General features: G+C 48.5%; 1 protein-coding gene across 15 annotated transcripts in view; it reads left to right on the top strand.

Moving 5' to 3' along the window:
• Positions 1-26,886, top strand: part of Nav2 (neuron navigator 2) — a 621,718-nt gene that overhangs the window by 383,445 nt on the left and 211,387 nt on the right. For all 15 annotated transcript variants that reach the window (XR_005974653.1, XM_041656370.1, XM_041656355.1 and 12 more), the window contains exons 2-3: positions 3,173-3,290; positions 14,066-14,118. Coding sequence is in view for 14 of the 15 variants with exons in the window: in XM_041656370.1 (XP_041512304.1) it covers positions 3,173-3,290; positions 14,066-14,118 (171 nt within the window). In the remaining variant the exon portion in view is untranslated. The remainder of the gene's footprint in view (positions 1-3,172; positions 3,291-14,065; positions 14,119-26,886) is intronic.

Here is a 26,886-nt window from a genome sequence, read left to right on the forward strand (position 1 = left end):
GCCCTGCCCCCCAGCCTCTGGAAGAGCAGCCAGTGCCCTTAATCTGAGCCATCTTTCCAGCTTCCTTACCTCTTTTTAACTTATAAAGAAATTCTGGCTTGAAGACTCACCAAGAGCCCATATCCTCAGTTAGCGTGGGTAATCACCTTCCCAAGACCTGCTCTTTTTCATTCCATTCAGGTTGAGCCAGCAGGCACAGAATGGCCTCCTGCCATGTGCCAACTTCTCTGAGAGGCTCTGCCAGACATGCGAAGATGGGCCAGATGTGATGGTTGCCCACGTCTGGTGCTGGGGACTTGGCGGTTGGATCAGGAAGCTGAGAGTGATTTCATGGAAGGGCAGGCCCTGGACTGGAGCCAGGGAAGCCCCGAGTGGGTCAGGCAGCAGCAGTGTGGAGACAGGAGAGCTGATGAGTTTTCCTGGGCCGGATTGTAGTGATTGCTGCTGAGTGTTCTGCTCCGTGCAGGCATGTCAGCTCACTTGCTCTTGGGAGCACAGACTGGCACGCTCTATTAGGAGGAGCGAGTTGAACATATTTGAGGTTTTGTGGGCCGAAGATCTCTGTCACAACTGCTCAGCATTGCTTTAGTGGCACGAAAGCAGCCGGAGACCACAAAAGGATGTGGCTGTGTCCCGTGAACTTTACTAACAGAAACAGGTGCCCCGCTGGCATTAGTCTGGGCCACGACTTATATTTGGTGTAGTCTCCATTTTATGAGTGATGAAGCTAAGTGTGTTGGTTTGAATGAGAATGGTCCTCACAGGCTCATATATTTGAATGCTTGCCCCCTAGTTGATGAAACTGTAAGGGAGATGTAGCCTTGTTAGAGGAGGTATGTCGCTGGGGGTGGGCTTTGAGTTTTCAGAAGTTCGCAGCAACTCTAATCTCTCTGCCGCTTACCTGTGGGCCAGATGTAAGCCTTCAGCTACTGCTCCTGTACCGTACCTGTCTGACTGCTGCCCCGCCCCTCATCCCTTAGCTTTCTCTGAATTGAGTGAATTAAATTATATGGATTACATGCATTGAAGATGAGCCTGGGAATGTATGTAGCTCAATTGGTAGAGTGGTTTCTATCATGTATGAAACTGTGGGTTTGCTTCCCAGAACTGTGTAGCAGCATGTATGGCCATGCTCACTTGCCTTCTCACCACTGAGCAGGATGATCCGAAGTTCATAGTGTTAGTCCAGTCTTAACTACATGAGACCTAACCCAAAACAAAGTGAAACCATGAAAATGCAAGTGTAAGGTCTCTTTCTTTACCAGCTCTCTCTCTCTGGTCTTAGGTAACTGGCAGTCTGGGGAGGAGTCAAATGTGGCTGTAAAAGCTGGTCCCCAAGCTGTTCAGTAACAGATTCCTGTGAGCCTCCAGTCCGCATGTGGGGCTCCGTAATGAAAGCTGCAGTGTCTAGTGAGTGGTAGAGGAAAAGTGGCTTCCTTCGCTTCTGAACCAGAATGTACAGTCTTGTTGCTTCTCGGGGTGTCCCAGGGTTGAGCAGTTAGGGGTGCTGCCTATCCACAAAGGCTGTACCCCAGTTTTCCCCAGAAGCCTTAGAAGCAGCACTCCGAACAAAGTGAGGCTTCCTCCATTCAAGGGTGGAGAGCAGAGGCCAGGGTCAGTTGACGTTCTACTCTGTAAACTTTTTGAATTCTTAGTCAGGCCCATTGGTGGAGGGCGTAGGCATGAGAAGGTTTGGATGTGAGCCTCTTGCTTCTGACCAGTTGGGAGGGTGGTGTTCTTTTGTTTGAGCTGTCATTCATGTCACTGAGAAAGGTGGGGGGAGCTGCAAGAACCTACGTGTCCATCCCCACCCCACATTCCCTTACAAGCTCAGAAATAAACAGAGCTCTCTAAATCATTAGGGAAATATCTGGAAGTCTTTTCTGGCGTTGGATGAGTTTTCTTTGCTTCCCTTCTTAGAAGAAAATACCCTTTTGCTCGGAGGAGTCTGTGACGTAGAAGAGCAGGTGTTCTGAACCCCACCCCGCCAAGGGATCTGCTCTCCCATGGGTCACCCTGCTTCTGCCTTCTGGGCCACTCTGCACATTAATGTATTTAGGGACGTGGTAGCGTGCCCTCCTGAGCATACCAGCCATCGTCCTCTTGAGAGCACTCTGTGACTTCTCACAGGAGCCCCACAAGATCGGCTCTCTGCTTGCTGATGTAGGAGTGGGGAGAGAGGATCTCTGGACCCTCCGCTGAGATTCCAGCTGCTCCCTATCTACCTCCTGGTCAGTTGCATATAATTCTTCCGCGATTGCCTGTATCTCTGTGGCCAAGGGAGGTGCTAAAGTGTATACTCTGCAGAAAGATAACATCTTTGCAGGCATGGGGAAGTGGTCATCATGCAGAGACGAGCCTTATCAGAGTCATGGCTGCTTTGAGATCACCAGTGTTCTGTAAGCAAGCCCAGCAAATCCGCTGGTTCTCCAAGTTAGACACTGGTACACTCATACTTTTGTAGCTGGTTCTTTATAAGGTTTGACATCTATCTCTCCAGGGAAAGAAGGTCCCACAGCAGGCATTGGAATTGTCCGGGTCTTATCTGTAGAATCACGACAGTAAAGAATGGTTGCTGGCTTTGAATTAGCCTGGTTAAATCTTCAGTGATAGCGAGGCCACGGATAGCTCTGCTTACACGTGTGTGATGGCAGTACTCTGTCTTTCCTTCTCGGCTGCTTCACAAGGGAGCCAGGCTCCTGAGAACTCTGCTCGCTCAATAGCCCTCCTTGCCCTGAAATGGCCTGTTCAAAGAGGCCCATTGGGTGGTAACCTCCCCATACGTTTTCTCCATAAAGTGTAAAAGATGAGAAGGGGTGAGAGAGGCCCCACTTGTGTTCAGAGCTGCAGTGTCTCAAAGCTGTCTGGGACAAACCGTTAGTTCCTTGTCCCCTGGCCTATTCAGGTCTCTGCATGTTTTGATGCTCTCTTTAGCTTTTCCCTAGGCCCTGACACAGCCTTCTCAATAGACCAGGACTGTTGCAGCTAGCTGAATGCCTAGCCAGCACAATGCCCTGAATGTTAATGGCTCTGGCGGCTCCAGAGTTCGCCAGCTGCCAGTATCAGCAGGGCAGTGACTGTGGCACCCAGGCATGGGTCCCAGCAGTTGCCTCTGACTCTGTCGTGGGCTCTCCCCAGATTCCTGAAGTTGCCTGTGTGCTTTTTTTTGTAGATCTACACCGATTGGGCCAATCATTACCTCGCCAAATCTGGCCACAAACGCCTCATCAAGGACCTCCAGCAAGATGTGACTGATGGCGTGCTCCTGGCCCAGATCATCCAGGTTGTAGGTAAGTTCATATTTCCCTTTGACATCTAGCCAAGACAGTCCAGAGCGGTACAGTGGGCTGAGGAAATGGGAACCCCCGACGTCTCTGCCCTCACATGCTGACCATTCTCTCTGTTTTCTTTCAATTCTGATTGTGTGGAGCCCAGCTTGTTCTTTCTGATAAAATTCAGCAGGGCGAGAGGTATGGCTTGCTTGGTAGAATGCTCAACTAGCATGCACACCCCTGGTTCCATCCCTAGCACTGCATCAGCCCAGTACGGTGGTGCATGTCAGTATACCATTTTGACGAACTAGCACATAGAGGCAGGATCAGACTTTTAAGGCCATTCTTGGCTACATAGTAAATTTGAGGCCAGCCTATGCTCCCCAAAGAAGAACAGTCACACAGAATCACCTTAATTATCTCAGAGCCAAGAATGCCCAGGGTCGGAGGGGGAAAGCTGGGGCTTTGAAAGGGACACTGTACTTGGTGTTTGCCTCCTGTCTGACTCTCTTTCCTTAGCTCACACATTCCTTTTTGAAAAACTTTGGGCATACTTCAAAAAGGAAAAGAAAATACAGGACTGTTTAATCCTGTCAATCCTAATTGGGGCTGAGAAATCAAAAACTAAAGCTCAAGACATGGCTAGTGGTCTCTGATTTTAATACCAGGGCAAAAGAGCTTGAAGAATGGAATGTTCGCGCCTAGGACCGGAGCCAGGAGGGGCAGGCGTATCAGTGGGTAGATGCCAGTCACGGCACTGCCTTGAGTCTGCAGTCCTGCCTGAGAGTCGTAGCCTTGGCGGTCTATTAGTGAGCATTATCGGTTGATGTCACCATCAGTTGTGGCAGCCCACTCGTGCCAGGGAAGAAGGTACAGGGAACGTACGGAGCCCCAGCTCCTCTGGCTATTGTGAAAAAGCTGCTTTTCCTTCAGCCATGAGAAGTAAGTGGGTTTCAGGGTTGAAGCTGTGCTAATGTTTTGCAGGGAGATCCGTAGTACCACAGGCAGTGGGCCTAGGCTAAAAGTGGGTACTGCCACTGGCAGAAAGAGAGAGAGGATCCCCTCTACCTTAGCCTTCATTTCTGAGATTGGAGCTCCCACCACCACCACCGCCGCCGCCAGATCCCTGGACTGTAGGACTGTAGTGGCGTTTCTTTCGTATTTTAATAAATAAAGCTTGCCTGAAGATCAGAGGAGTAAAAGAGCCAGCCTTACAAACCAGGCAAGGATGGTGACACACACCTTTAATCCCAGTAACCATACTAGTTTGCCACAGAAACCAGGTGGTAGTGGTGCACGCCCTTAATCCCAGAACTAGAGAGGATTATAAAATGGGAGGAGACAGCTCTAAGTCTCAGTCTCCTTCTGAGATTCCTGGAGGTGGGACTGCCATTTTCAGACTGAGGTCGAGGTAAGAGCCAGTGGGTGGCTGTTTTGCTTTTCTGACCTTCAGGCAAGTTTTATTTATTAAAATACCAATGAAATGCCACTGCACTGGACCAATTGTCACAGAGGTAGCCATTTCAAACAACTTGCCTTAGGTGGTGGTGGTGGTACATGCCTTTAATCCCAGTGCTCTGGAGGCAGAGGCAGGTGGATCTCTGAGTTTGAGGCCAGCTTGGTCTACAGAATGAGTTCCAGGACAACCAGAACTACACAGAGAAAGCCTGTCTTGAAAAATCAAACAGATAACTGCCCCCCCACACACACACAACACACATACACATAAAAACCCTTTTATCTTTATTGCCTCACGGCTTCCATGCACCACCTAGGTCAGGCTATGGTCACAGCATGTTCAGGGCCACATCCTCATGTAGGAACTCGCTGGAAAAGGGTCTGCTTTCATGCTTACTTGAATTACTGATAGAACTCATTTCCTTGCGACTGTGGGATTCTGGGTCCTGGCTTCTTGCTGACTTGAAGCGGGAGAGCACCCTAACCTCCCAGCATCTGCTCTTCCAGCTTCTAGCCACACAGGAGTCTCAGTCCTTCCGTGGCAAGCAAGGGAAGCCGGTCTCTGGAGCAGTTGTCCCAGTGGGATGGACTCTTCCGTAAGGTTGAGTTACAGGTCCTGCCCACACTCAGGGAGAGGATGGTATGGGCATGAATCCCCTGCACACATGGTGGGAGGACACCTACACTGTTGCATTGCTCTTGGTTACTGCACACTTCACATTCTTTAAGACTCCTTTCTTGTGTAGATTCCTCTGCTCCTGGAAAGTAGGTAGTAGATTTCCCACTTTACTGACGGGGAGGTGGAGGCTCGGTGAGGCTGAGGAGCTTGTGTGAGACTTCTTATCTGGTGCAGACACAGCTTTCACTTCCATTCCATGACCATTTATTGATCACCTCAGTACACCGCATGCCATCCTCGGGGATGGAGATGGGTCTTCAGGGCTCACATCACTGGAGGCTTCTGCACCACCCGTCTGCATCCTTGTTGAAACTTGGACCTGTATCTGATCTGGGGTTCGAGGTCAGCAGGCTTGTGGCTGGCACCTGGCCTCCTTTAGCTATATCTCGGGGTGGTGCCATGTGATCCTGTTGGGAGCCCTCCCAGGTTTCAGCCAGCAGCAAGGGAGAAAATGAAGAAAGGATACTATGGGGGGGGGGTGTTCTTTCTCTTAGTCGATGCCTCACAGTTGCAGGACCTCACTCTGCTTCTGGTGCCTCTGTTTCTCTCTCTCTCTCTCTCTCTCTCTCTCTCTTTGTTGTTTTGGTGTATATATTAGTTAACACTGGGTGTGTAAGTATGTGCATAGGGTGAGCGTACATGTATACGCACATGCGCGTGGATCGAGGCCAAAGGTCGATGTAGGGTACCTTACCTAATCACACTCCACCTTTATTTACTCTCCTTGAGGATTCATGTTTTGCTTCTGTATGTGTGTGTACATGCATTTGCATATTAACATAAGCACGTGCATTCTCACTGAGGCCAGAAGAGGGCACTGCAGTTAAAAGCCGTTGTAAGCCAGCTAGATGATGCTGGGAACCAAACTCTGGTCTTCTATTCCTCTATATTCATAACTACAGAGACTTTTGTCCTGCCCCCTCACTTATTAATTCAGCTAGACTGACTGGCCAATGAGCGTTGGGGGACCCACCTGTCTCTGCTTCTCCAGTGCTGGGGTTATAGACACGCACCACTATGTCTGGCTTTTTAACGTTGCTTCCGGGGATCTGAACTCAGGGTTTCATGTTTGCACGTCCGGTACTTACTGACTGAGCCATCTCCCCAGCTGATTCTCTGGCTTGAAAGTGGGTCAGCCACACTTATTTTCTGTTCTCCGTGGACGTTTCATGAAATGCAACTTACAGATCAAATAAGAAACATGTGAAATGGATGTGCTCCAGGATAGCAATCCGTAGCGGCTGTCGAGAACAGTAGGCAAGGGAAAGATGATGTCGGGTGTCAGAGGTGATTAGTCATGCTTACCACCACCTCAAAAGAGACTCATGGTAAGATGTGTACTGTCAGTTTCCCAAGCACTGCGATGGGTTTGATCAGTGCCCAGGAGCACCGGATGCTTTCCTGAGTCTGTTCAAATGAATGGCTCATTTGTAACTAGACTGCTGATCTGTGGTTCCAGAGGCTCAGGTTAGTACTGACAGAGTTTTCTCCTATCCCAAGGCTTGGGTTTACATGTGTTTGGATTTCAGATTTTTGGACTTCGATACATTTCCATGTACATGTGATATGTTGGGAATATTTTAAGTCTAAGCAAGACATCTTATGTTTCATAGGTGCTTTGTATACATACTTTGAAGATAGCTTTGTTTAGTGTTATAGATAATTTTGTGTGTGCAACAAAAGGTTAATGGTGTGGAGCTTTCTCTGTGCTGCATCAGCTTGATGCTCCAAAAGTTCTGGATTTTGGTGCGCAGTTTGGATTTCAGAGTCTCAGGTGAAGGATCCTCACCATGTAGCAGCAGTCCTTGGGGCTCCTCAGGCTCCAGAAGAGGGCAGTTCTGGCTGGGGGGCTTCCCCAGAAAGGCCGTGTACTTTCTCACTGCGGCTTTCCAGACTGCGCATGCCTGGGTTCGTGGCCGCGCTTTGCGCATGCCCAGAGGTCTACAAGGTGGGAAGTGGGAAGGCAGCGCATCTCCCGCAGTGTCAGCAACTCTAGGAACGCGTGTGATCTTTGTGGCTTTCTTGTTGCTGTGATGGAACACTGGGCAGAGGCTACCGGAAGGCGAAGCAAGTGGTTGTGGCTTACCGTTACCAAAGGATACAGTCCACCATGTCAAGATGTGGTGGCAGCAAAAGGAGGATGGAAGCTCACACTGCATCCATACTTGGGAAGGAAAGGAGAATGGAAAGCAGTCTTGGACTACAAAGTTCAAGTCTCTCCCCCAGTGGCTCACTTTCTCACAGAAGGCTCCACCTCCTAAGAGTTCTACAGCCTTCCCCAACAGTGTACCAACTGGGGCCAAGTATTCAAACACAGGAGCCTGTGGAGGAAATTTTTTGTTTCGTTTTGTTTTGTTTGTTGAGACAGGGTCTTACAATGCAGCACTGGCTGTCCTGGAACTCAACTATGTAGACCAGGCTGGCCTGAAACTCACGGAGATCCCCCTGCCTATGCCTCCACAGTGCTGGGATTAAAAGTGTGCTATCACAGGCTAGCAAATTTCATATGTAAGCCACACCACTATCCAATGGATCTCCTGATAGGGGAGGAACACCACTTTCTAATCTTGGTGTGTACTATATCCAGCATTCCTCCTCTTGAATGCTGAAGTCAGTGTTCCCCACTTTATATGCTCATTATGACAAAATATAGAGGTATTTGCATGGGACACTCATGTGTGCAAGTGTATATCCACACAGCAATTTTCCACAATTAGAGTCCTTCCGGCCACACTTGTGCTGGACTTCAGCGGCTACCCTTGAGCTGCTGTGTTCCTATTCATGTTCCAGAGTCGTTTTTGTTTTGTTTGTCGAGACAGGGTGTCTCTTTGTAATAGTCCTGGCTGTCCTGGAACTCACTCTTTAGATCAGGCTGGCCTCAGATTCACTGAGATCCCCCTGCCTTTCTGCCTCCTGAGTGGTGGGATTAAAGGCGGGTGCCTCACTGCCTGGCAGAGTAGTTTTTTCTGATACTTCTTCCCCTGGCTGCCCAGCCACAACTAGAAGGACCGCCATCATTCCACCTACTATGGTCTTGGGTTTTGTCTGCTCTGGATCTGGGGCCAGCATCTAGTGAGGTTCAGGAAAAACTGAGAGGACTTAGGACTGGCATGGCAGAGGGGGTGGTGGTGGTAAGGCTCTTCAGAGCCTGTCTTGTAAGGGTCTCTCTCATCCCATTCCTGAAGAGTTTGTTCTCACAACTAAATCACCCCACATCAGCCCCACTTCCGCATGCAATCACACTGGTAATGAAATTTTTGCCTCTGGACTTGGTGATGGCAGTGATGCCTGCATTCACAAAGTGGTCTTTTCACTGAGCAGAATCTCTCCTTAGTGTTTCTTAAGGACCACGTCTAGACTCCAGGACTGCAGAGAACAGTCAGATCTGGGTGCTGGAATGAATTGGTGATACTAGTGGATTATAACAATGGAGTGAAATATGGACTGTGTGCTGATAATAAGTAGGAAACTTAATATAAACCCAGCAGTGGAGAAGAGAGATCTGGACTATACAGGAGAAGGCTGCCACTGATAGACCGCCCTTCCTCCCATGAAGCCCTCAGTGTGGACTGAAACTGGAGAAGGCTTGGTGAGGGCAGGACTAGCCTCTCTCTCTTCCACAGCACCTAGGTTTTATCTTATATGCTGCATGCAAAGAAAGGATGCATGCAAGATGAACCCTAGCTGCTATGGAGGGGGTTGTCATCCCATATCACGGCCACATGATCAGAATCGCAGCCCCGGTGAGAGGGCGATGGAGGTTATTGGCTGCTGATATGTTACCCTGGGAAGAACAGGGTAGACCTTACTTCAGTTATGTTCCGGTTTGGGATAGATAGAGCACGTGAAACTAATCACAAGAAGTCACGGACAAACCCAAGCTGTGGAACATTCTGTTAAAAAAAAATAAATATTAAAGCAAAACTGGCCTGTGTTTCCCAAAAGCATCAAGGCCTTGCAAGACAAAGTGAGAAAACGATGCCAGGATGGAGGAGACTAAGGAGGTGCAGCCTTGGAGGGGGCTAAAATGCCTTCTCGGGCAGTCTTTATTCAGTTGACAAAATTGGAGTCCTGGCGTTCTATAAATGCTAAACTTTCTGAGTTTTGTGATTATACCATGGAAGATGATATCAATGTTCTTCGGAAATCCACACCGAAGTACAAGGGGCTCCAGATATGATCTGTGTTGCTTACTCTAAAATGATTCAAGCCAGGTGTGTCAGGACGCCTGCAGAATACCAGTTGCATGCTAGGCTAAGGTGTAGACACTGGCTGAGCCCAGGAGTTCAAGACCACCTAGAGAGCATAACAGGAGTGTCAAAAGTAAGGATAATAAAGTAAGACTCATTTTTTAAAATGTGTTCCTATGTAGATAAAACAAGGCTAGGAGGAGGGAGAGAGAAAATGGACCTCAGCTTAGCTGTGGTGGGGGGATGGTGGTAGCAAGAAGCAGGCGAGAGTGCTAGGCAGTGGTGGTACATGCCTTTAATCCCAACATTCTTAGGGCAGAGACAGGTTCAAGGCTACCCTGGTCTACTGAGCAAGTTCCAAGACAACCAGAGCTATATAGAGAGACCCTGCCTCGAAAAACAGTAGATGGATGGATGGATGGATGGATGGATAGATGGATAGGTAAGGTAGAGAAGGCGATCCTGGCAGAGGAGCCCATGAGGAGAAGCTGAGGGTGGGGGCAGTGTCAACAGGGCAGCATTACACAAGATCCCCGGGTAGAGCCCAAGGCATGCCGAGCTTCAGCCTCAGAACCACCTCATTTCTGAAGTGCCATGAGATGTATGACTTCAAGAGGGACCTTCACACTTTCTCCCTGTGTTGCTCTGTCCCAGGCACCCCCCCCACACACACACCCGACTCTGAATGCTAGGTTGTTTGTGACCCTCGCTTCCCCAGGTTGCCGTACCATGGTAGGAAGCGCTACCGTTGAAGACCTGGCTTTTGGTTGCAGAGGGGTGGGTCTCGGTGCTCAGAGTCTTGCTGGCATGAGCATCTTGGGTCATGTGCTGCACGTTCGTTACCTGCCGTGCCCAGACACTGGCTGTGGCCAGGAAAGCTGGGTGAGTCAATAGAAAAGGTGGGCGCCCTTCATCTGTTTACTTTGCTGTCATTCTGGGGAGACACCAGAAAGACCTGGAGGGAGAGAAGGGGAGAGAAAACAGATGAGTGAGGAAAGGATGGGGGTGACGAGGTAGAAGGGGAGTCAAGTGGGGACCTGCGCCTTGGAAACAGGAAGATCTCACAGGCTCTCACAGACATTCACACGGGGACCACTGAGGAAAACTTTGCCATCCCTCTCGCGCCTCACGTGGGTAAGGCTTTGCCACTCCTGTGGAACTGAGGCATTGGAGCCCTTGGCATGGCTGTCTACTCCGGACTTTACTCATGTGGGGCTTCCTCCGGCCCCTCTACCCCAGAAGTCCAGACAATGTACGGCCCCCTTCTGTCAGTGACCTGCTGTGTGGCTCTACATAAGCCAGTAGCATCCTTCCCTGTTGCCTGGGCTGTCGGTTGGTAGCCAGGGATGTTCAGAACGTCAGATCACGAGCTGGTAAAAACGTGCTGTGTGCTTTGAGGGGTATCGACAGGCTCAGGGTTTGGTGCCGCTGTCTTTACCGCATTCGTGGAGTTAAGGGCGTCTTGAACGTGCTGGAGTAGCTCATTACCATCGCTCTCAGAAGATGCCAGTTTACTCGTGGCTGAGCACTCTGCACACAAGTGTGTGCTCCTCTGATTATCTGATTTGGGGCTCCAACCAAAGACCCCCTGCCCTAAGTTAGTGTGCTTGTCTCTGAAGGGCCAACAGAATCACGGTTGCTCCTAACACTGTAAGTGTTTATGACAACCATGGAAATATTTGGGGATTTAAGTAAAGAAGTATTTAAATTATATAAAAATAGAAACTAGGTGGCCCAAGACTTAATCTTGCTCTTTGAAGTATTTGAGTTTGGCTCAGCCTTCTGACTCGCGTCTTTGTGCGGACTCTCTGAGTGCCGCTAAGTAGGCTGCGCCCCGTGGGTTTGTTTGCGCTGTTGTGAATGGCAGTATTGGGTCACAGGAGCTGTGATGTTTGAATTCACAGACGGAGTGAGTGAATTTATGTGACAGACTGCCAGTGAGAATTAGAGGAGTCGTTAGACCAAACTCTCTCATTTCCATTGAACAGGATCCTTCCTTACCACTCATTCCCCAAGCAACTCTTTAGCCTCCCGGGTACCCATCCTGCTCTCTGGTGAGGCAGTGACGTGGGTTCTGATCAGAACCCAGTGAAATGGACGTGCATCAGGCGCATCTATCGGGGAGTGGTTTACAACTCGGGTGTCGCAAGCATACAGTGGAGATGCCGTGGCCGTCGATCCACCAGGACCACTCATGAGCTCTAACGTCGGAAAGCTGACTGTGGTCAGCCTCTGTGCTTGCCCTAATTTCCCACGTGTGAAGGAATGCCATCTGTTGAGAGTATTCGGTTATTTTCCTATCTTCAGTATGCCCATCTGTATTTCCCAACAAAGGGGCAGCTGCCAAACCCGCAGCAAAGCCTCGCTTCCTTGAGATGTTCCGAATACTCACATCTTCATTCCGTCTGACAAATATTTACTGAATGACTACTATGCTAGGCACTGCCCCGAGCCCCGAGATTGTTGTAGGAAACAAGGCAGGTGGGAATCTCTCTTCTTATGGGGTTCATATGGCAGCAACCTGTTCTGAATACTTGTATTTTTTTCATGAACTAAAGAAATGCCATTCCCCTCACTGACCAGCTCCTTCCCTTTCTCCCTTCCCTCCACTAGTGACTGACACAGTGTCTTATGCTTGCTAGCAGTCCTCTGCTACTGAGTCCCGTGCCCAGCTGGCTGGGCACGGTTGATCTTTCCTTGATATTCCTTTAGTCTTAAGGCTCTCGAAAACTCCTTTGCGTCCTGACTTTAAGCAGAGTTGAAAATCCTCGACTCCATCTCTGAAGATTGAGATTCCCCTGGTGGGTCGCCACCCTGCACATCTAATCATTTTGGCATGCATGAATCAAGCAAATCTGTATTAAGCAGGCTGGCTCGTGCCCCTAGCTTGCTTTCTGTCTTTGGGATTCTCTCTTGAGCTAGAAGACAAGAAGAAACCTAAGCATAATCTGAGCTGCTGGGGGGCTAATTCTGAAGCCTTCAAGGCTCAGATGCCATTATCCTTTTTAGATGGCTTTTAGTCTTTCCTCGCTATGGAAGTTATAGCTATTATATCCGTAATAGTCTGATGAGAAATTTGAGGGAATTGGGGGAGGAATTCGATTTGCAGGCATATTTGAGCTCTGAGATAGTGTGAGATGTAGCCTTGGCAAGTCTGCCCGGCTCTCAAAGTCTGGGTTGGGGAGACAAGAAGATGGGGTGTTCCATGTGAGATCCGTAAGATTAGGTCAGGCCAACACTAAGTGCTGGAGAGCAGAGACCCCAGTGTACGTTGTCCTCCAGTGATATGGGAGCTTAGGGCACAAGAATGGGGGCTGATTCCAATGTGAAACTCTAGCCAGCTGAGTGTCTGAGCCTACCCCACATGGCGTCATCAAGATAAGACTAGAATGAAATTAATGCTACACAAAGCACCTACTATGTGCCAGGCACTGTGCTGTTTCACCAGTGCCCTGCCATCATATACTAAGCGCCTACTATGTGCCAAGCACTGTGCTGTATCACCAGTGCCCTGCTATCATATACAAAGTGCCTACTATGTACCAAACAGTTTGCTGTATCACCAGTGCTCCGCTATCATATGCAAAGCACCTACTATGTGCCAAGCACTTTGCTGTTTCCAGTGCCCTGCCATCACGTTTTCATTGCTCCTCTTGAAGTAGGTGATATTATCTTCTATACGTAGAGAAGGAATATATGGCCTCGAGAGGTTGAGCAACATGGCTGAGGAACTCGGGTTGATGCAAACAAGCAGCATCAGCAGCTTTCTCCTGCTGCTCCCGCTGACCTCTGTCTGCAGATACCCCGGTTGTATTTCCTGGGAATTCCTACTGCTGTGTGGTAAATCGTATTCACTGCAGGAAGTTGGCCCTTCCTTCCTCATTCGTACTTTGTCTCTATTTACTCCGTGCACCCCCTTTCTTTTTTCCCTTCAGCCCTGATTTGCTGTGTGGTCTTGGTCAAGGTGCTCTGGGGTCTCACTCTCTCCATTTCCTCTGCCGCCTGGTGTCAGGACAGCCAAAGCAACACTGGTACTTCTGGTTACAGCTGCTCTGAGCAGCTTTCATTTGGCTTCTGTCCCCCACCTGCTGAATCAGAAGTGGTCCAGTCCTCACAGAACCATCCTGTCCTTGGGGAGAGGCTACAGTTAAATTGGTGTCTTTGTAGCCTGCTAAGCAATCGCAGCTAACTGTTTCCCAGGTCAGGCCTTGCCACAGTGTCCCCTCATGTCAGTGCAGTTGTCTCTACTTGAAGCGGTGATGACCTTGCTCCAGCTGTCCCCGGAGGATGGCAGCTTGATGAGTAAGTCTCCAGGCTTGCTCGATGCGGCTCTGCATTTCACACACAGCCTTGATCGGGCAGACCCTAGTGTGGGCCTTAGGACTTGCTTAGACTCAGGCGCTCTGACAGTCATTCCCGAATGTGTCTCTGCTGTTTGTTTTGCTAACTTGTGTTTCCCTTTACAGCGAACGACAAGATTGAAGACATCAATGGCTGTCCAAAGAACAGATCGCAAATGGTAAGTGGAGTGGGTCCATCGGTAGTGTTTGTGTAAGGCTAGCAAGCTGTGACTCTGAGAGACCCGACCAGCTTGAAAAACATTCACACCAGAAGCTCCGCTCCATGGGGTTGTGCTAATTCACCATCAGCCACCCCCAAGTAGCTGTGCTTTCTGCTTCTGACACATTCGTTGTTAGCATTTATAAAAAATGGCCGTGACGCCTGTATAGAGATTGTCAGGCTGCAAAAATGAAACATCTTTTATATTGGAAATAAATCATACACATGCATGCTCAGACGATGGACACTCTATGGCTCAAAGATCTGTGGCCATTTCTGCCTCGGTGGGGTGCAGAGATTCAGATGGGGTGGTGGGATCTTATGGATCAGCGTGAAACATACGGTTTGGTTGCCTGTAAGTGAGAAGGACTGAAGTCTGCGCTGTGGTGGTCAGCGATAACTGAACTGTGGCTCAGCAACCTTGACTAGCAACGTCCTCGCTAGTGAGATGCATTTAAGCTTTAACAATGCAAAAACTAGTTAGTCTGGCGTGTTCTTTCCTCCTGTTGCCAAGTCTTTGAATTCCTCTCTGTCACTTGTTGGGAGAATGGGGTCCTGTGATGTGGGAACACGGATTGCTTCACTCAGAGAATGCGTCTTGCCAGAGCCTGGTAGAATGTCTGAAAACCTGGGCACGGATTCGCTTCCAGAAATGTAAAGAAGGGCGTAAAATCAGTTTCCCTCCCCACCCGACTCCTCACTGCTTGACAGGTGTCACAGAGATTCCAGAGAGCCTGGCATTTCTCGAGCTCTCTTTACTTTTCTGACATGTTCGTGTTCTGAAGAGTTCGACAGAAGGTAGCCTTTCTAGACAACTTTTTAAAAGGCACCAAGCCTCTTTTTATTATAAAGGTGTGTGTGTGTGTCTTGGAGTGTGATTTTCCAGTTTACATTCTGAAGCAAGTTTCTCTTGGGCGAGCCCCAGGAGGCCTTGTCTCTTTTTGTTTGATCCACAGACCAGCCATTCCTTATGTAGGAAAATCCCCAGACAGAACTCTGAGAACTGTTCCGACTCTTGGGAAGCCTTGGCTGCTATTTTTACTAGTGCTCCTGCAGCTGTCTAGTATATTAATAATTGAAAAATTTTGGACACTAGAAGACTTCATTTCAGTGCAAGCATTTTCCATACACAGGGCTATCACCATGAAAGAGAGGCATTCCTTCCTTCTGTGACAGATAGCAGCGCATTGGTCCTAGCTCGTTGTCATGTGTGTAGAGCTGACATTCGAAGGTAGGCAGCCTTTTATTTTATTTGGCACAAATGTATTTTCTGCACTATGTATTGGAGATGCTGCTTGTCATTAAAGTCTACTTTCAAGCTTCGAAAATATCACCATCTCAGACTCTTCTGTGAAAATTTATTTTTATCTGCAAATGTGTTTGTTATAAACACTATCACAGCAGCAAGGCAATCCTGTGGCTTCCCCTCAGCTATGTTCGTACTTGGAGGGGGGCAGTGTGGCTTTTTTTTTTCTTTTTTAGAACAGCAGTATAAAATTCTATAATTGCCTGTGATAATTGGTTACAGTCTGGAGTGGGGACACAGACAAAGTCTGACAGCAAACGTAGCAGAGAAGGGTCTAGCAAAGATGATGCGAGTCTTGGAAAATGAAGCATGGATGTGGTAGCCATTCTGCTCTGTTGAAGATGAGGAGGATGCTGATGTGTACAACAAGGATGTTGTCCTTTACAGTGACATAAAACAGTGACAAATGCATGAGACAGGGCTACCGGGTCACTTAGGAAGAGAGGTGTTGCTTTGACTGACTGTGTGTGTGTGCATGCATGCATGAGTGGGTGCGTGACATCTGTGTAAATGTTCAGACAGTTGAAATATTTGTAACTCCTGTCAAATATAATTTGAGAGTATGCCAGCCACCATCTCTAGGTTCCTAAAAAGCTAATCTCCCTGTCAGGCATCATCATCATTGTCATCATCATTATTATCATTTTGTGGTTATGTTTTTTTTTTGGTTTTGTTTTGGTTTTTGGAGATAGGATTTCTCTGTGTTGCCCTGGCTGTCCTGGAACTTGCCCTGTAGACCAAGCTGGCTTCGAACTCACAGAGATCTGCTTGCCTCTGCCTCCCAAGTGCTGGGATTAAAGGTGGATACCACCACTGCCCGGCACACATTATTTAGGGTGATCAGTGATGACCTTTTGCTGTTGTTTTGGTAGAGGGAAAATGACACACAGTGAGATGAGACCTTGTAAGGCTATTCTACAGGGAGGGTGAGTGACTTTCTCCAAAATATAGAAAAGGAATATCCACCAGGAGTCTTTAGCAAAGGAACTAAAGAAAAGCAACTGTTCCAAGAGGGGGCTAACACGTCAGCTGGTCAGTGAGCTTTAGGAAGAACAAACCTGGAAGAGAGGCCACTTTCCCTCCCTTCCAATGCTCTCCCACAGGCTGGCCAGGAGCTCTAGTTTCCTCTCTAACCACACTCGGAACCTGCTTTGAGTCCCACTCTCCTTTTAAAGCACAGAGAAGTGAGAACACTAGAAAATGGGCTGGAATTCCAGGGGTAGAGGCATGTAGACAAAAGGGACATAGCATTGTCTCCTATTGGCCTGTCTGTCAGTCAACAGTCACAGAATGTCTCCTGGTGCCAAGTCCTGAACTAAGCCAGGAGAATAGCAAGCAGCCAGATGTGGTCTTAACCCACAGGACAGTCAGATGAATGGGCAAGGGAACAGTTAGAACACCAAGACTCTAGCCCATCCCACCCCAGGGCACTCGTTTCTAAGGCAGGTACCTGGGAAGGCTGCAGTAGTTGCGGCCCTTCTGGCTGCTCTGCAGCGTCTACCCTTGCCCTGTTGTGCCCATGGTGACAGGCGGGGCCTGGAAAAGACTAAGGTATGGCAGATCTCACAGACATGGAGGACTGCTTAGACCTGGGAGAAGCCTGCTTCCCTTTCCACCTCCAGATTGCTGCATCTGGGGCAGCCCCAGAGTAAAGCTTTCTGAAAGAAAAGATCCAAGATCTTCAGCTGAATGGCAGTTCAGCCCAGCAGGAAGGAGTCATTGACTTCTCCCGTCAGCATCAGCATGTGTCTGGGTGGTGTTTGGTTATAAGCCCTTCCATTCCTGGTTGGCTGTGGCTGCCATGGCGCTGCCTTGGCAGGTAGAAGCATAGGCACCAGATCAGTCAGTACTGTCCCCAGGATGCAGCCTGATGCTCACCCTTCAGCATCCATGACCCTCAGTGCCCAGCTCTTGACATCATTGATAAAGCGAGGGCTTCACTTTTCCAAAGCAAACCTGACCTCATCTTGTTTTTATGGAGTCTGTTAGCTTGTTTCAGTCTGGCTTTGAAGCTTTTGGGGCCAAATCCTAGGACATAGATCTCCAGAAACAGCATTCCCTGCTCCAACCCCCATCCCCTTCCCCCCACCAAACATATCCCATTGACCCTTAAGTAAGCTTGTGTGTGCGTCAAAGCTGGCCGAAATGTTTTGGCTGTATGATGTTGCCATGGCAACAAAGGGGGCATCTCTTTGGTTTTCAGATGATTTGTTCAGCAGAATTAAGTGTTAGTTTGGAAGGAAAAACATTGCTTGGAGCTCAGCCAGGGGGTGCTGAGCAGCCACTGGGTTCTCCTTCTCGCCTGTAACCCGGTCCCCATGAGATCTCCGGGCTCTGTTCCCTGTGGAGCCTTAGACTAGTCAGTGGTAGGCTGTGGTTTTCTCTTTTAATCATTATTTTAAGCAATGTGGCCTTCTGTTCTCCTTTGGGGGAGGCATGGAGATGGACCTTTTAGAAAGGGGACTCAGGCCTGCTTTTCCCTCCAGTCAGGCCACCTTCCCAACTGCCCACTGGCCCCTCTGTGGCTCTCTGGCTTTCTCCTGGAATACCTAGACCAAGGACTGCCTGGGGTGCGAGCCAGGGCAGATTCAGCTCCTTCCTGCTGTTCTGTGCCCTGGAACTAATCGTTTAATCTTTGAAGATTCCAGTTTCCTGTCCTCTGAAGTGGGAATGATAATAGCACACAGCTCATAAAGGTTTTTTGTGTGTGAACTAAAGGGGCTGTGAATATCCTGATAGTTGATAATAATTAAAATGGTGAAATACACTAAAACAGAAAGTGTTTGCTCCATGGGCTGTTAGAGTACTGGGTAAACATCCTTCCTTAGTTCACTTCCTTGCAGCTGGCAGGTAATCTCCCTGTCTCCTTGGCAGTTTCCATGGTGATGATGCTGATGCCATCATTTTAGTGGTTCGTCTTTAAGGATGTAGAACTCTTGAGACATTCTCAAGTGGTAGAGACCCAGAATTTTGCATATAGCTTAGTAGAACGTAGATTCCCAGAGGTTGGACCATTGTCCTCTTGTGGCTCTAGAGACCTTAGGCTAACCCAAATCCCCCCCCCCCCCCGCCCCCTTCTTAGACGCTGCTCCTGACTCTGCCCTCTGGAAAATGCTAATACCCAGGGTGCAAAGACAGAGTCTGCACTTAGGTACAGACGAGGAGATGGCAGGACTTTGCAAGCTTCTCCAAGCTCCATGGGAAGAACCCCTGCCCAGTGTTCTGTGTAGAACCCCCATTCACAAGTGATAAAAGCAGAATTGATGCTACAAGAGGGGTGGATAGCTTAGGGTAGGCCTACCCTGGCCAACCTTTTCCAAGGCCAGTACCTGGAGATACACAGTGATGGAGCCAAGGAAGGAGGAAGGTGGCACCAGGCCTCAGGGCCAAGGTAACAGGTGCCAGTTCTGGTCCTCCCCCATCTCTTTCCTCTGTGATTGGATTAGGGCTTCTTGTTTCTTCTGACCCCTAAAGTTGCAATGCACATATACATCTTGAGGTCACTCACTGTCCCAAGTATGTCATTTAAGCTCTGAGGACTGGTTTCTGTTGATCACCAGGACAGTACCTGCTTGGTAGCATTGCTTTACAGTTTCCACAAGATGATCTGTGTGCCGAGCATGGGGTATCACTCATCCTGTTAGTTCTTTGGATGATGAGTCAAGGTAGGCAAGTTCTTACAGAAACACACATTCAGCATAGTGTCCAGCCTTCTTAACAGTGTGACCCCGTTAATCCACTTAGTTTTAGCTTCTCACTTTCTTCTCTGGACCATGTGATAAAGAAAAAAACAACCCCCCCCCCCAAACAAAAAAAAAAAACTCAGTGAGCAAGCATCGATTTACGCCTCTGGTACCACATGCTAGGAGCCCACCTAGTTGTATACCTATCTCAACACTGTTGTGGAGTTACTTTTCTCATTGCTATGACAAATGCCTGTCAGAGGCAGCTAGGCAGGGGACCTTACCTGACTCGAAGTTTGAGGACACAGTTCATCATTTTGGGGAAGGCATAGAGGTGGGAGCTTAGGACATCTGGGTCATACTGTTCCTGAATTCAGGAAGCAGGGAAAGATGAATGTTGATACTCAACTCGCTGTCTCCTTTTTCTTTAGTCTGGGACCCCAGCTGATGCAATGGTGCCTCCCATATTGGGTTGAATCTTCCAACCTCACCTAAACCAGTGTAGAAGCCCCCACCCCCCGACACAGAGATGCCCTTGTTTCTCCGGTGATTCTAAATTCCATCAGTCTGGTAACATTGGCGATTAGCATGACTTTAAGGTGGAGGGATGATTTTTAATCTTTATTTGCACATGGAAACCAAATATTTGGGGAAACAGGTTATTCACCCAGGAGGAGGAAGAGTTGGGATCTTCACTGATGTGGAGAAGGGGCATAATAAAAAATGGTGCTGTCCTACACCAGTCCTTGTTCTTCATGTGTACAGACCCTGGAGACAGGCCCACAGGCTTAGCTAGGAGTTACCAGGAAGGGAGGGAGGGTTCTGGGTGTTTCTGGGAAAGGCCTGAGGTGACCTGTCACTGAGAACTCATATGCTGCCAGGGGCAGGTGGCCCCTAGTTGAGATGCCTCTGGGCGCCAGGTCTCTCAACCTCATTCTCTACAGGGCCTCCTGGGCCAGGAGAAGAACATCTGCCACCAGATCAGATTTCTAGGCACAGTGACCAGGAGGCCTCCAGGCAGCTGCCAGCAAGCCAGCAGCATGTCTTGGGAGTGTCTGAGATCCTTGGGCAGCTGAGTTGCTTCTGCACCAGGCTCCTGGGTCTATTTTTACATGGCCTTAAGGGCACACACATGTTACAGAACCGTGAAGAACCAAGGGAAAGCTCAGAGGCCACTCAGAGTTTATAGCAAAATAAAAAGAAGCTAGGACCAACAGCGGCAGGCAGCCAGCATCCATGGTTTCCCACCCAGTGGCCATTTCTCTGTGCTGGTGGTTGGATTGTGCTATGACATTTTAAAGGTGGTAGCAGTCTCTATGTCTGTCTCTTTGCCTTAGGCCTCTGTTTTTTTTTTTCCCACTAAGGTTTGTTTTTATTTATGTGTGTATGTGTCTGTGTGTAGATTTGTGGATGAGTGAGCAAAGGTGCCCAAGGAGCCCAGAAGTGTCAAATCTCCTAGAACTGGAGTTACAGAAGGGTGTGAGCCTCCTGACTTTGGTACTGGGAACTGAGCTCAGGCTTCCTGAAAAAGACTATTAGCTCTCCATTCTTCTTCTGCACACGCGAGAGTAGCTAGAAAGCCCCCAGGATCCAGTTACTGTCCCCATTAGTTCCACCGATGGACACCTCAAGGTGTATGAGGAAGGCTGGGAGTGGTCAGGTTTTGTACCTTGATATGCATTGTCTGGTCTCCTAGGATGACCTACTGTGTGTCCCCTCTGGGGCAGCAAGGGCTTTAATGCTTAGGTCAACTGTTTCCAGAAGAGTTGATGTAACTAGGTGCCTGATATTTGTGTGTGTGTATTCCCCAGAGCCATCCTTCTAGGAGATTTGTATCTCTCACCTGAGCTACCCAAGCCTCTGGAGGTGAGATGATTGACACACAGCGGACGTTCAGTATATGTCTGGTAGACAGACAGACAGACAGACAAAGGAAGGAGTTGGCACAGGTGTGTTTGTGATAGGAGGTCTGCATGTATTATTCCTGTTCCATCACCTTCAACTAGGCAGCAGTGGGCATGCTGGGTATCAGGGTGGAAGCTCTTTGTAGGAGTTTAGGAAAATTTAGCAGTGTTCTAGAAACTTCTTTTCCTTCTCTTAATTCTTCCGGGATTGATCTAGAAGACTTGGCTAGGAAATGCCACTCGTCAGGACAGGTAACTCATAGCATGCTGTAGCATCCCAGTGGGATGCTGCCAGAGACTAACACCGAGATGGCAAGGATGACAAGCCAGCATTCTAAGATGAGCTCTGTCCGAACGCTGCGGTTCATTATAGTCTCCTGACAGCTTGCGAGATGAGGAGTGTATTTTGTTCATTCTATTAAGTTTAATGAGGAATTTGGATGCAGGGCTCTGCAGGGCTGACTGAGGGTCACAATAAAGAGCATCCCCTCCCTTCTCTCCCACCTCAGAGCCATTGTTCCTAGTGTTCTACTGTTTTCATATAGTATTGAACAGGAAATACACGTTGTACACACTGTGTGCTGAACACTGTGCTGTAAACACCTTGTGTTGTCTGTTTTCGTATATCCTGTGGAAGCAGGCCTGGCACTTCCACTTTATAATGAAGGAAACTGAGGCAAACAGCAGCTGAATGACTTGTCTGAGGTCACCTAGCTCTAATGACCGGTACCCTGAGACTCACATGCCGGAAGCCTGACTCCAGCACATCCCTTCATTATCGCATGTCCTTGTATATGGACCGTGATCAAAGAAGAAGGGAACTGACCGCAACACAGTGATGGAAACACACGCTTCACGGAGGCAGAAGCAGAGGCTCAGAATGGGGAATTATTCAGTGGGAAGGAAAGTCAGGGCAAAGAAAGACAAGCATGGATTGTAATGGGCAGGACTGCTTGGTGTGTGAGCTGGGCTTCACTCTTATAAAAGAGAGAGAATGGAAGCCCTAGGCAGGCTATCGGAGGAGAAGGGGCTGGTGTAAGGGGCTCATATCAAGTGTGTATCACATGGGTGTCCCCATGACATGCCACCTCCCCACGCCCTATTGATCTGTGTAACGAGGCGTTTCTCCATGCTCAAAAAATAGGTACCCAGTGAAGTAAAGCTGAGCAAGGACCCCGCATTGACGTGGCATCCTGATCCCTATGACCTGAGCACATGCTGTTATGCAGGCTAAGGACTGTAACGTGAGATAGTTATTTGGGCAGACCCTGGGGTGGGCACCAGGATCCTCTACGGGGCAGGAAATAATAGGCTTTGGAGACAGAGGAAGGGGCCATGAGCCATGGAATTCGGGGGCACTAGGAAAACATCCTACTGTGGAGGCTGCTCAAGTGGACACAGCCCTACAACACAAGTGACCAGAGCTTGTGAACTTAGCTCTCCGAGGCCAGTTTGGGACGTCTGACCCACATAAAGTAATGGGTTGTCGAAAGCTGTTAAGCTTGTGATAGGTGTTAGGTTGGGAACGTAGGTCCCAGTCCCTGGCATCTATCCCAGCCCCCAGGCCTGGTCTGGACTTCAAATCCCAGCAGACCAGGTCCTGACCCCTCCCTGGGGGTGGGTCAGGACCACTGCCCAGGGTACTTAAGTGATCCCCCAAAAGAAGAACATGTGGTCTCCCTTTCTTCCTCCCGGGGGTGGCATTCCTGTGGCTTCCCAGTTTCCCCCTGGGGCCACCCGAGAACGCAGATCTCCCATTAAACCTGGATATTTCTTAATTTTGGCTTGTTTTGATTTGGCTTGATTGGGAATTTTTGCGTCATCAGGGAGCTAAGATTAAAAAATATTCCTAACATTAGGAGCATCAGAAAGCTAACACAGTGACTTACCAGATCAGAAGGGAAGTTCTGGGGGTTATTGGCCACCACTAGCCAGGCTCTTTCGTGTAAGGCTGACTTTTCTGGGAGGTGCCTCCCCTGTTTGCATACATGAGGAAGGAGAGGAAGGAGGTGCAGGCAGGAGGCCTGTAGAACAGTCATAGTCCATTTCTGGCACATTCTCTCCCCCCCTCTTGCCCCTGCATCACAGGTACCTCAGACTCTGAGCAACCATGGAAGGCTGCGCCATTTCATCTGAGCTCCCAGAGCTGTTGCTGACGGGTACAGTTCTTCTGCAATTGTAAACTCGGGTGGGTCATGCTCCGCAACTCACGTATGTTTGTCTTGTAATTGACATGATGTTTAAGCCATTTTTATGAGAGACCGATCATATTTTATGTGTTATTAAATAACTCCAAGGCTCTGTCTCGCAAGTAGCCTGTTTTCCATCTCGTTGCCTTGCTCCTGGCATTGGGCTGTCCAGGTTACACGTGTTCAGCTCGTGTTTCTCAGATGGAAGAGCTAAACTGTGAGTGATCTGACCACTTGGGGACTTCTCAGAGGCAGACGCAGATTTTTACGGATTGTAATACTTTAAAATGCTTGAAGTTTTTTCCACGTTGTTGTAGGTCAAGAAATCCTCCCATCCACATCTTCTCTTACAGTTTCACTTAGCTCCAGGTTTGTTTTTTTTTTTTTTAATTTTTTGAGACAGGTTTTCACCATGAAACCAACTGGTCTGGAACCACGTTGCGTTGGTGGTATAGTGGTGAGCATAGCTGCCTTCCAACTGGTCTGGAACCCACAAGCCACTCTGGCATCATGGCTCACATCACAGTTAAAAAGGTGTTTGAAAAGACACCAAAGTAACAAGTTGTTTTGGCTTGGCTAAGCCTCTTAAGCAAGGCTTCTCAAACTTCAGTGAGTATGAGGAACGTGGCAAGTGGAAGGTTCTGGACCCAAACCTGCAGCTTTTTTACCTCAGGGGTCTGGGAAGAGTGGAAGAGATGACCACCTTTACAAGCTCCCATAAGATGCCCAGGCCACCAAGCTGGCAACCCCCTTGCCCAACATTGTCTTAGAGTCAAGAGAAAAGCCTCAGCTGGGCACACACATGTAATTCCAGTACCTCAGGAAGTTGAGGCAGGAGGATTGCCTTGAGTTCAAGGACAGATTGAGCTATGTAGCAAGACTGTGTGAAAAAAAAAAAAAAGAGATTTTTTTTTTCAGAAAAAGAAAGCCCCTCCGGGGATGTACCTATTCAAATATACTCTTGAGCATAGTATCTAGCCATCAGGGTGTTCCAAATGATTTAAGATGACAGAATTTCCAAACGTCTGCTGAGGTTAGCATAGGATCTAATCGAGTGCTTTTCTGGGAGGCAGTCTTTAAGAACATGGCACATTCTAAGCTGATGGGGTCTGCCTCGGACCTATCTGTGGCTTCCCTACAGCCCTAGTGTGACTTGCCTACAGCCCCAATTGCTTGGTCTCTAGGACCCTTCAGTTATATCCTGGATATATTTCAGGGTCCTAATGTATGTCTGTCTGTCTTGTAATTCCCATGACATTTAAGCAAATTTTGCAAGAGACTTATCACATTTTACATGCAAACAAGCCCCAAGATTGTTTGTGTGTGTGTGTGTGTGTGTGTGCGCGCACGTGCATGTGTGCAGGGTGTGCGTGCACAAACTCGCATGCACTTGTACCATGATGCATATATGGAGTCAGAGGACAAACTTGCAGAGTATAGTTCTCTCCTTCCACTGCATAGATTCTAGAGATCAAACTCGGGTCAGGGTTTTCAGGCTTTGCAGTAGTCAATATACCTGCCGAGCCATCTCACTGGCCCCCGGGTTGTATGACAATAACAAAGCTTTGTAATATAAACAGAATGTTTTCATCTCTTTAGCTCACTGTGTTCCCTACTAGACATGAGCGGTTTTGCAGGCCAAACCTGGTCAATGTTCAAGGGAAATCTGAGGGGGATATTCCTCCCACATCTCTGCCAGTCCTGGGGTGTTGAGAGGGGTAGCTGCTAACCTGGTGCTTGGAGAGACACTTGGTGTATGCCAGGACACTGGCGCGGGGGTGGGGTGGTCTGTGCAGCGTGCCTCAGGCCTTTCTGAGCAGAATAAGAAACCCAATGATGATTTATAAGCGTTTGGATCATGGTTTGTATAAAAGCCATCTGGGCCCCGTGCTTGGGCCCACCTCCCTGCACATGCCCTCATGGGGTTCTTATGTTCCGCCTAGCATCAAAGGACTGGTTTTTGTATGTGTGGTTTTTAATTTTTTTTTTAATTTTCTTTTTATATCTCCATGTAGCAGAGCTTAGCGTGGAATGCCTGCTTGCTCTTGAAGGCATCCGGGGCCTGTGTGTACGCATAGGAACTATGAGCCCCTGTGCTCACTGGAGCAGAGGTGCAGGATGGTGGCCTGCAAGTCTCAAGTGCAGGGTCAGCAAGACTTAAAAAAGAAAAAAAGAAGCCTAACTGATGTTTTCAGTTAAATGAGAGTGATAAAAATTGATTTACTGCTTTGGTGGGAAGATGATCCATCAGGCAACAGTGAGTTAGCGCTTTATGGGAAAAATTGGCTATACTCCCTCTGGGCAGGTTTGACTGGATTTGAGACTATCACCATCTCCACTTCTATTCCCCCTGCACTGTTAAGGATCAAACCCAGGGTCTTATACATGTCAGGCCAGTGTTCTACTACTGAGCTACACTCCTGGCTCCTCATATCCTCCGGTACCAACCTCTTCTATACATTTCGACTCCCCTCAACTATTACATCCTTGCAAGTGTAATGAACTTAAGGAATCCTGCTCCTGGTCCCGTTGTAGTCAGAAAGATTCTTGTTCCAGAGCATTTTGATTTGGGAAGGATACTGTGAGTTTATTTTCTATTGCTGTAATAAGATACACTGACCAAGAGCAGCTTAGAGAAGGAGGGGTTTGTTGGTGCCTGGTAGTTCCAGAGCGATGGGGAAGCCATAGCAGCAGGAGCAGGAGGATCACCTGGCAGCCAGAAAGCAGAGAGATCACATTTCATCCCACACAGGAAGCAGAGAGAGAGAGAGAGAGAGAGAGAGAGAGAGAGAGAGAGAGAGAGAGTTACAGTAAGGCTCCATCTCCTAAAGGCTCCATAACGTCGCCAACTGCACCACCAACTGGTCCCCAACTGGGGACCAAGTATTCAAATGAGTGAGCCTTTGGGGGACATTTGTCATCCAAACCACCACAAGTGCTTATAAATTTTTTTTCAGGGATTTAAATTGCCTCTGCCTCTGAAGGGTTAAAATTCTGGCAATGAACGTAAGAACCTCTTAGAAGGAAGCTACCTTTCTCCAGGAGGTGTCCTTTTAGGGAACAAGATGGGTCTGGCCTGGATGGATGGAGCTTTCCCAAGTTGCCTTGACACATTGCTGAAGACATAGAGTGGGAAACTGAGCCAAAGAAGTGCTCAGTCCGCCTTGTTTTCTTAGACAGTGTCTCTCTTAAATGTCTAGAACGTACCAAGTAGAGTCTGGACTGGTGTATAAACTCATGACATGACCACTCCATGGTTAACCAGAAAGCTTTTATTGTTGATATGTGAGAAGAGCCAGAGGCATATGGAAAAGTCCAGAGCAAAGAGAGAAAGAAGTAGACTGGACATGGCCAGGTCTATCTGTGAGAAAGGAGAACAGCAGGGAATAGAGACTAGAGAACACACAGTGAGAGAAACAGAAGCAGAGGGGAGGCATAGCAAGAAGAATGGGGTTCTAAGGAGAGTGAATAGCTGCGGAGAGGGATGCCTTCTGAGGTGTAGAAGATGGGGAGGAGGTAAGAAGGGTACTTGCAATACTGAAGTGTTCTGGAGACCAGCGTGAGCTTTGATATTCTAATAAGCACCACAAATAGGCATTGTCCCTTCTGTCAGAAGTAAGGGGAATGACTCCTTTTGGTAGAAGG

This window comes from Microtus oregoni, unplaced genomic scaffold (genome assembly GCF_018167655.1).
Source record: "Microtus oregoni isolate MIOR12 unplaced genomic scaffold, Mior012 000000F_ref0000247, whole genome shotgun sequence".
In the NCBI taxonomy this organism is placed as follows: Eukaryota; Metazoa; Chordata; class Mammalia; order Rodentia; family Cricetidae; genus Microtus; species Microtus oregoni.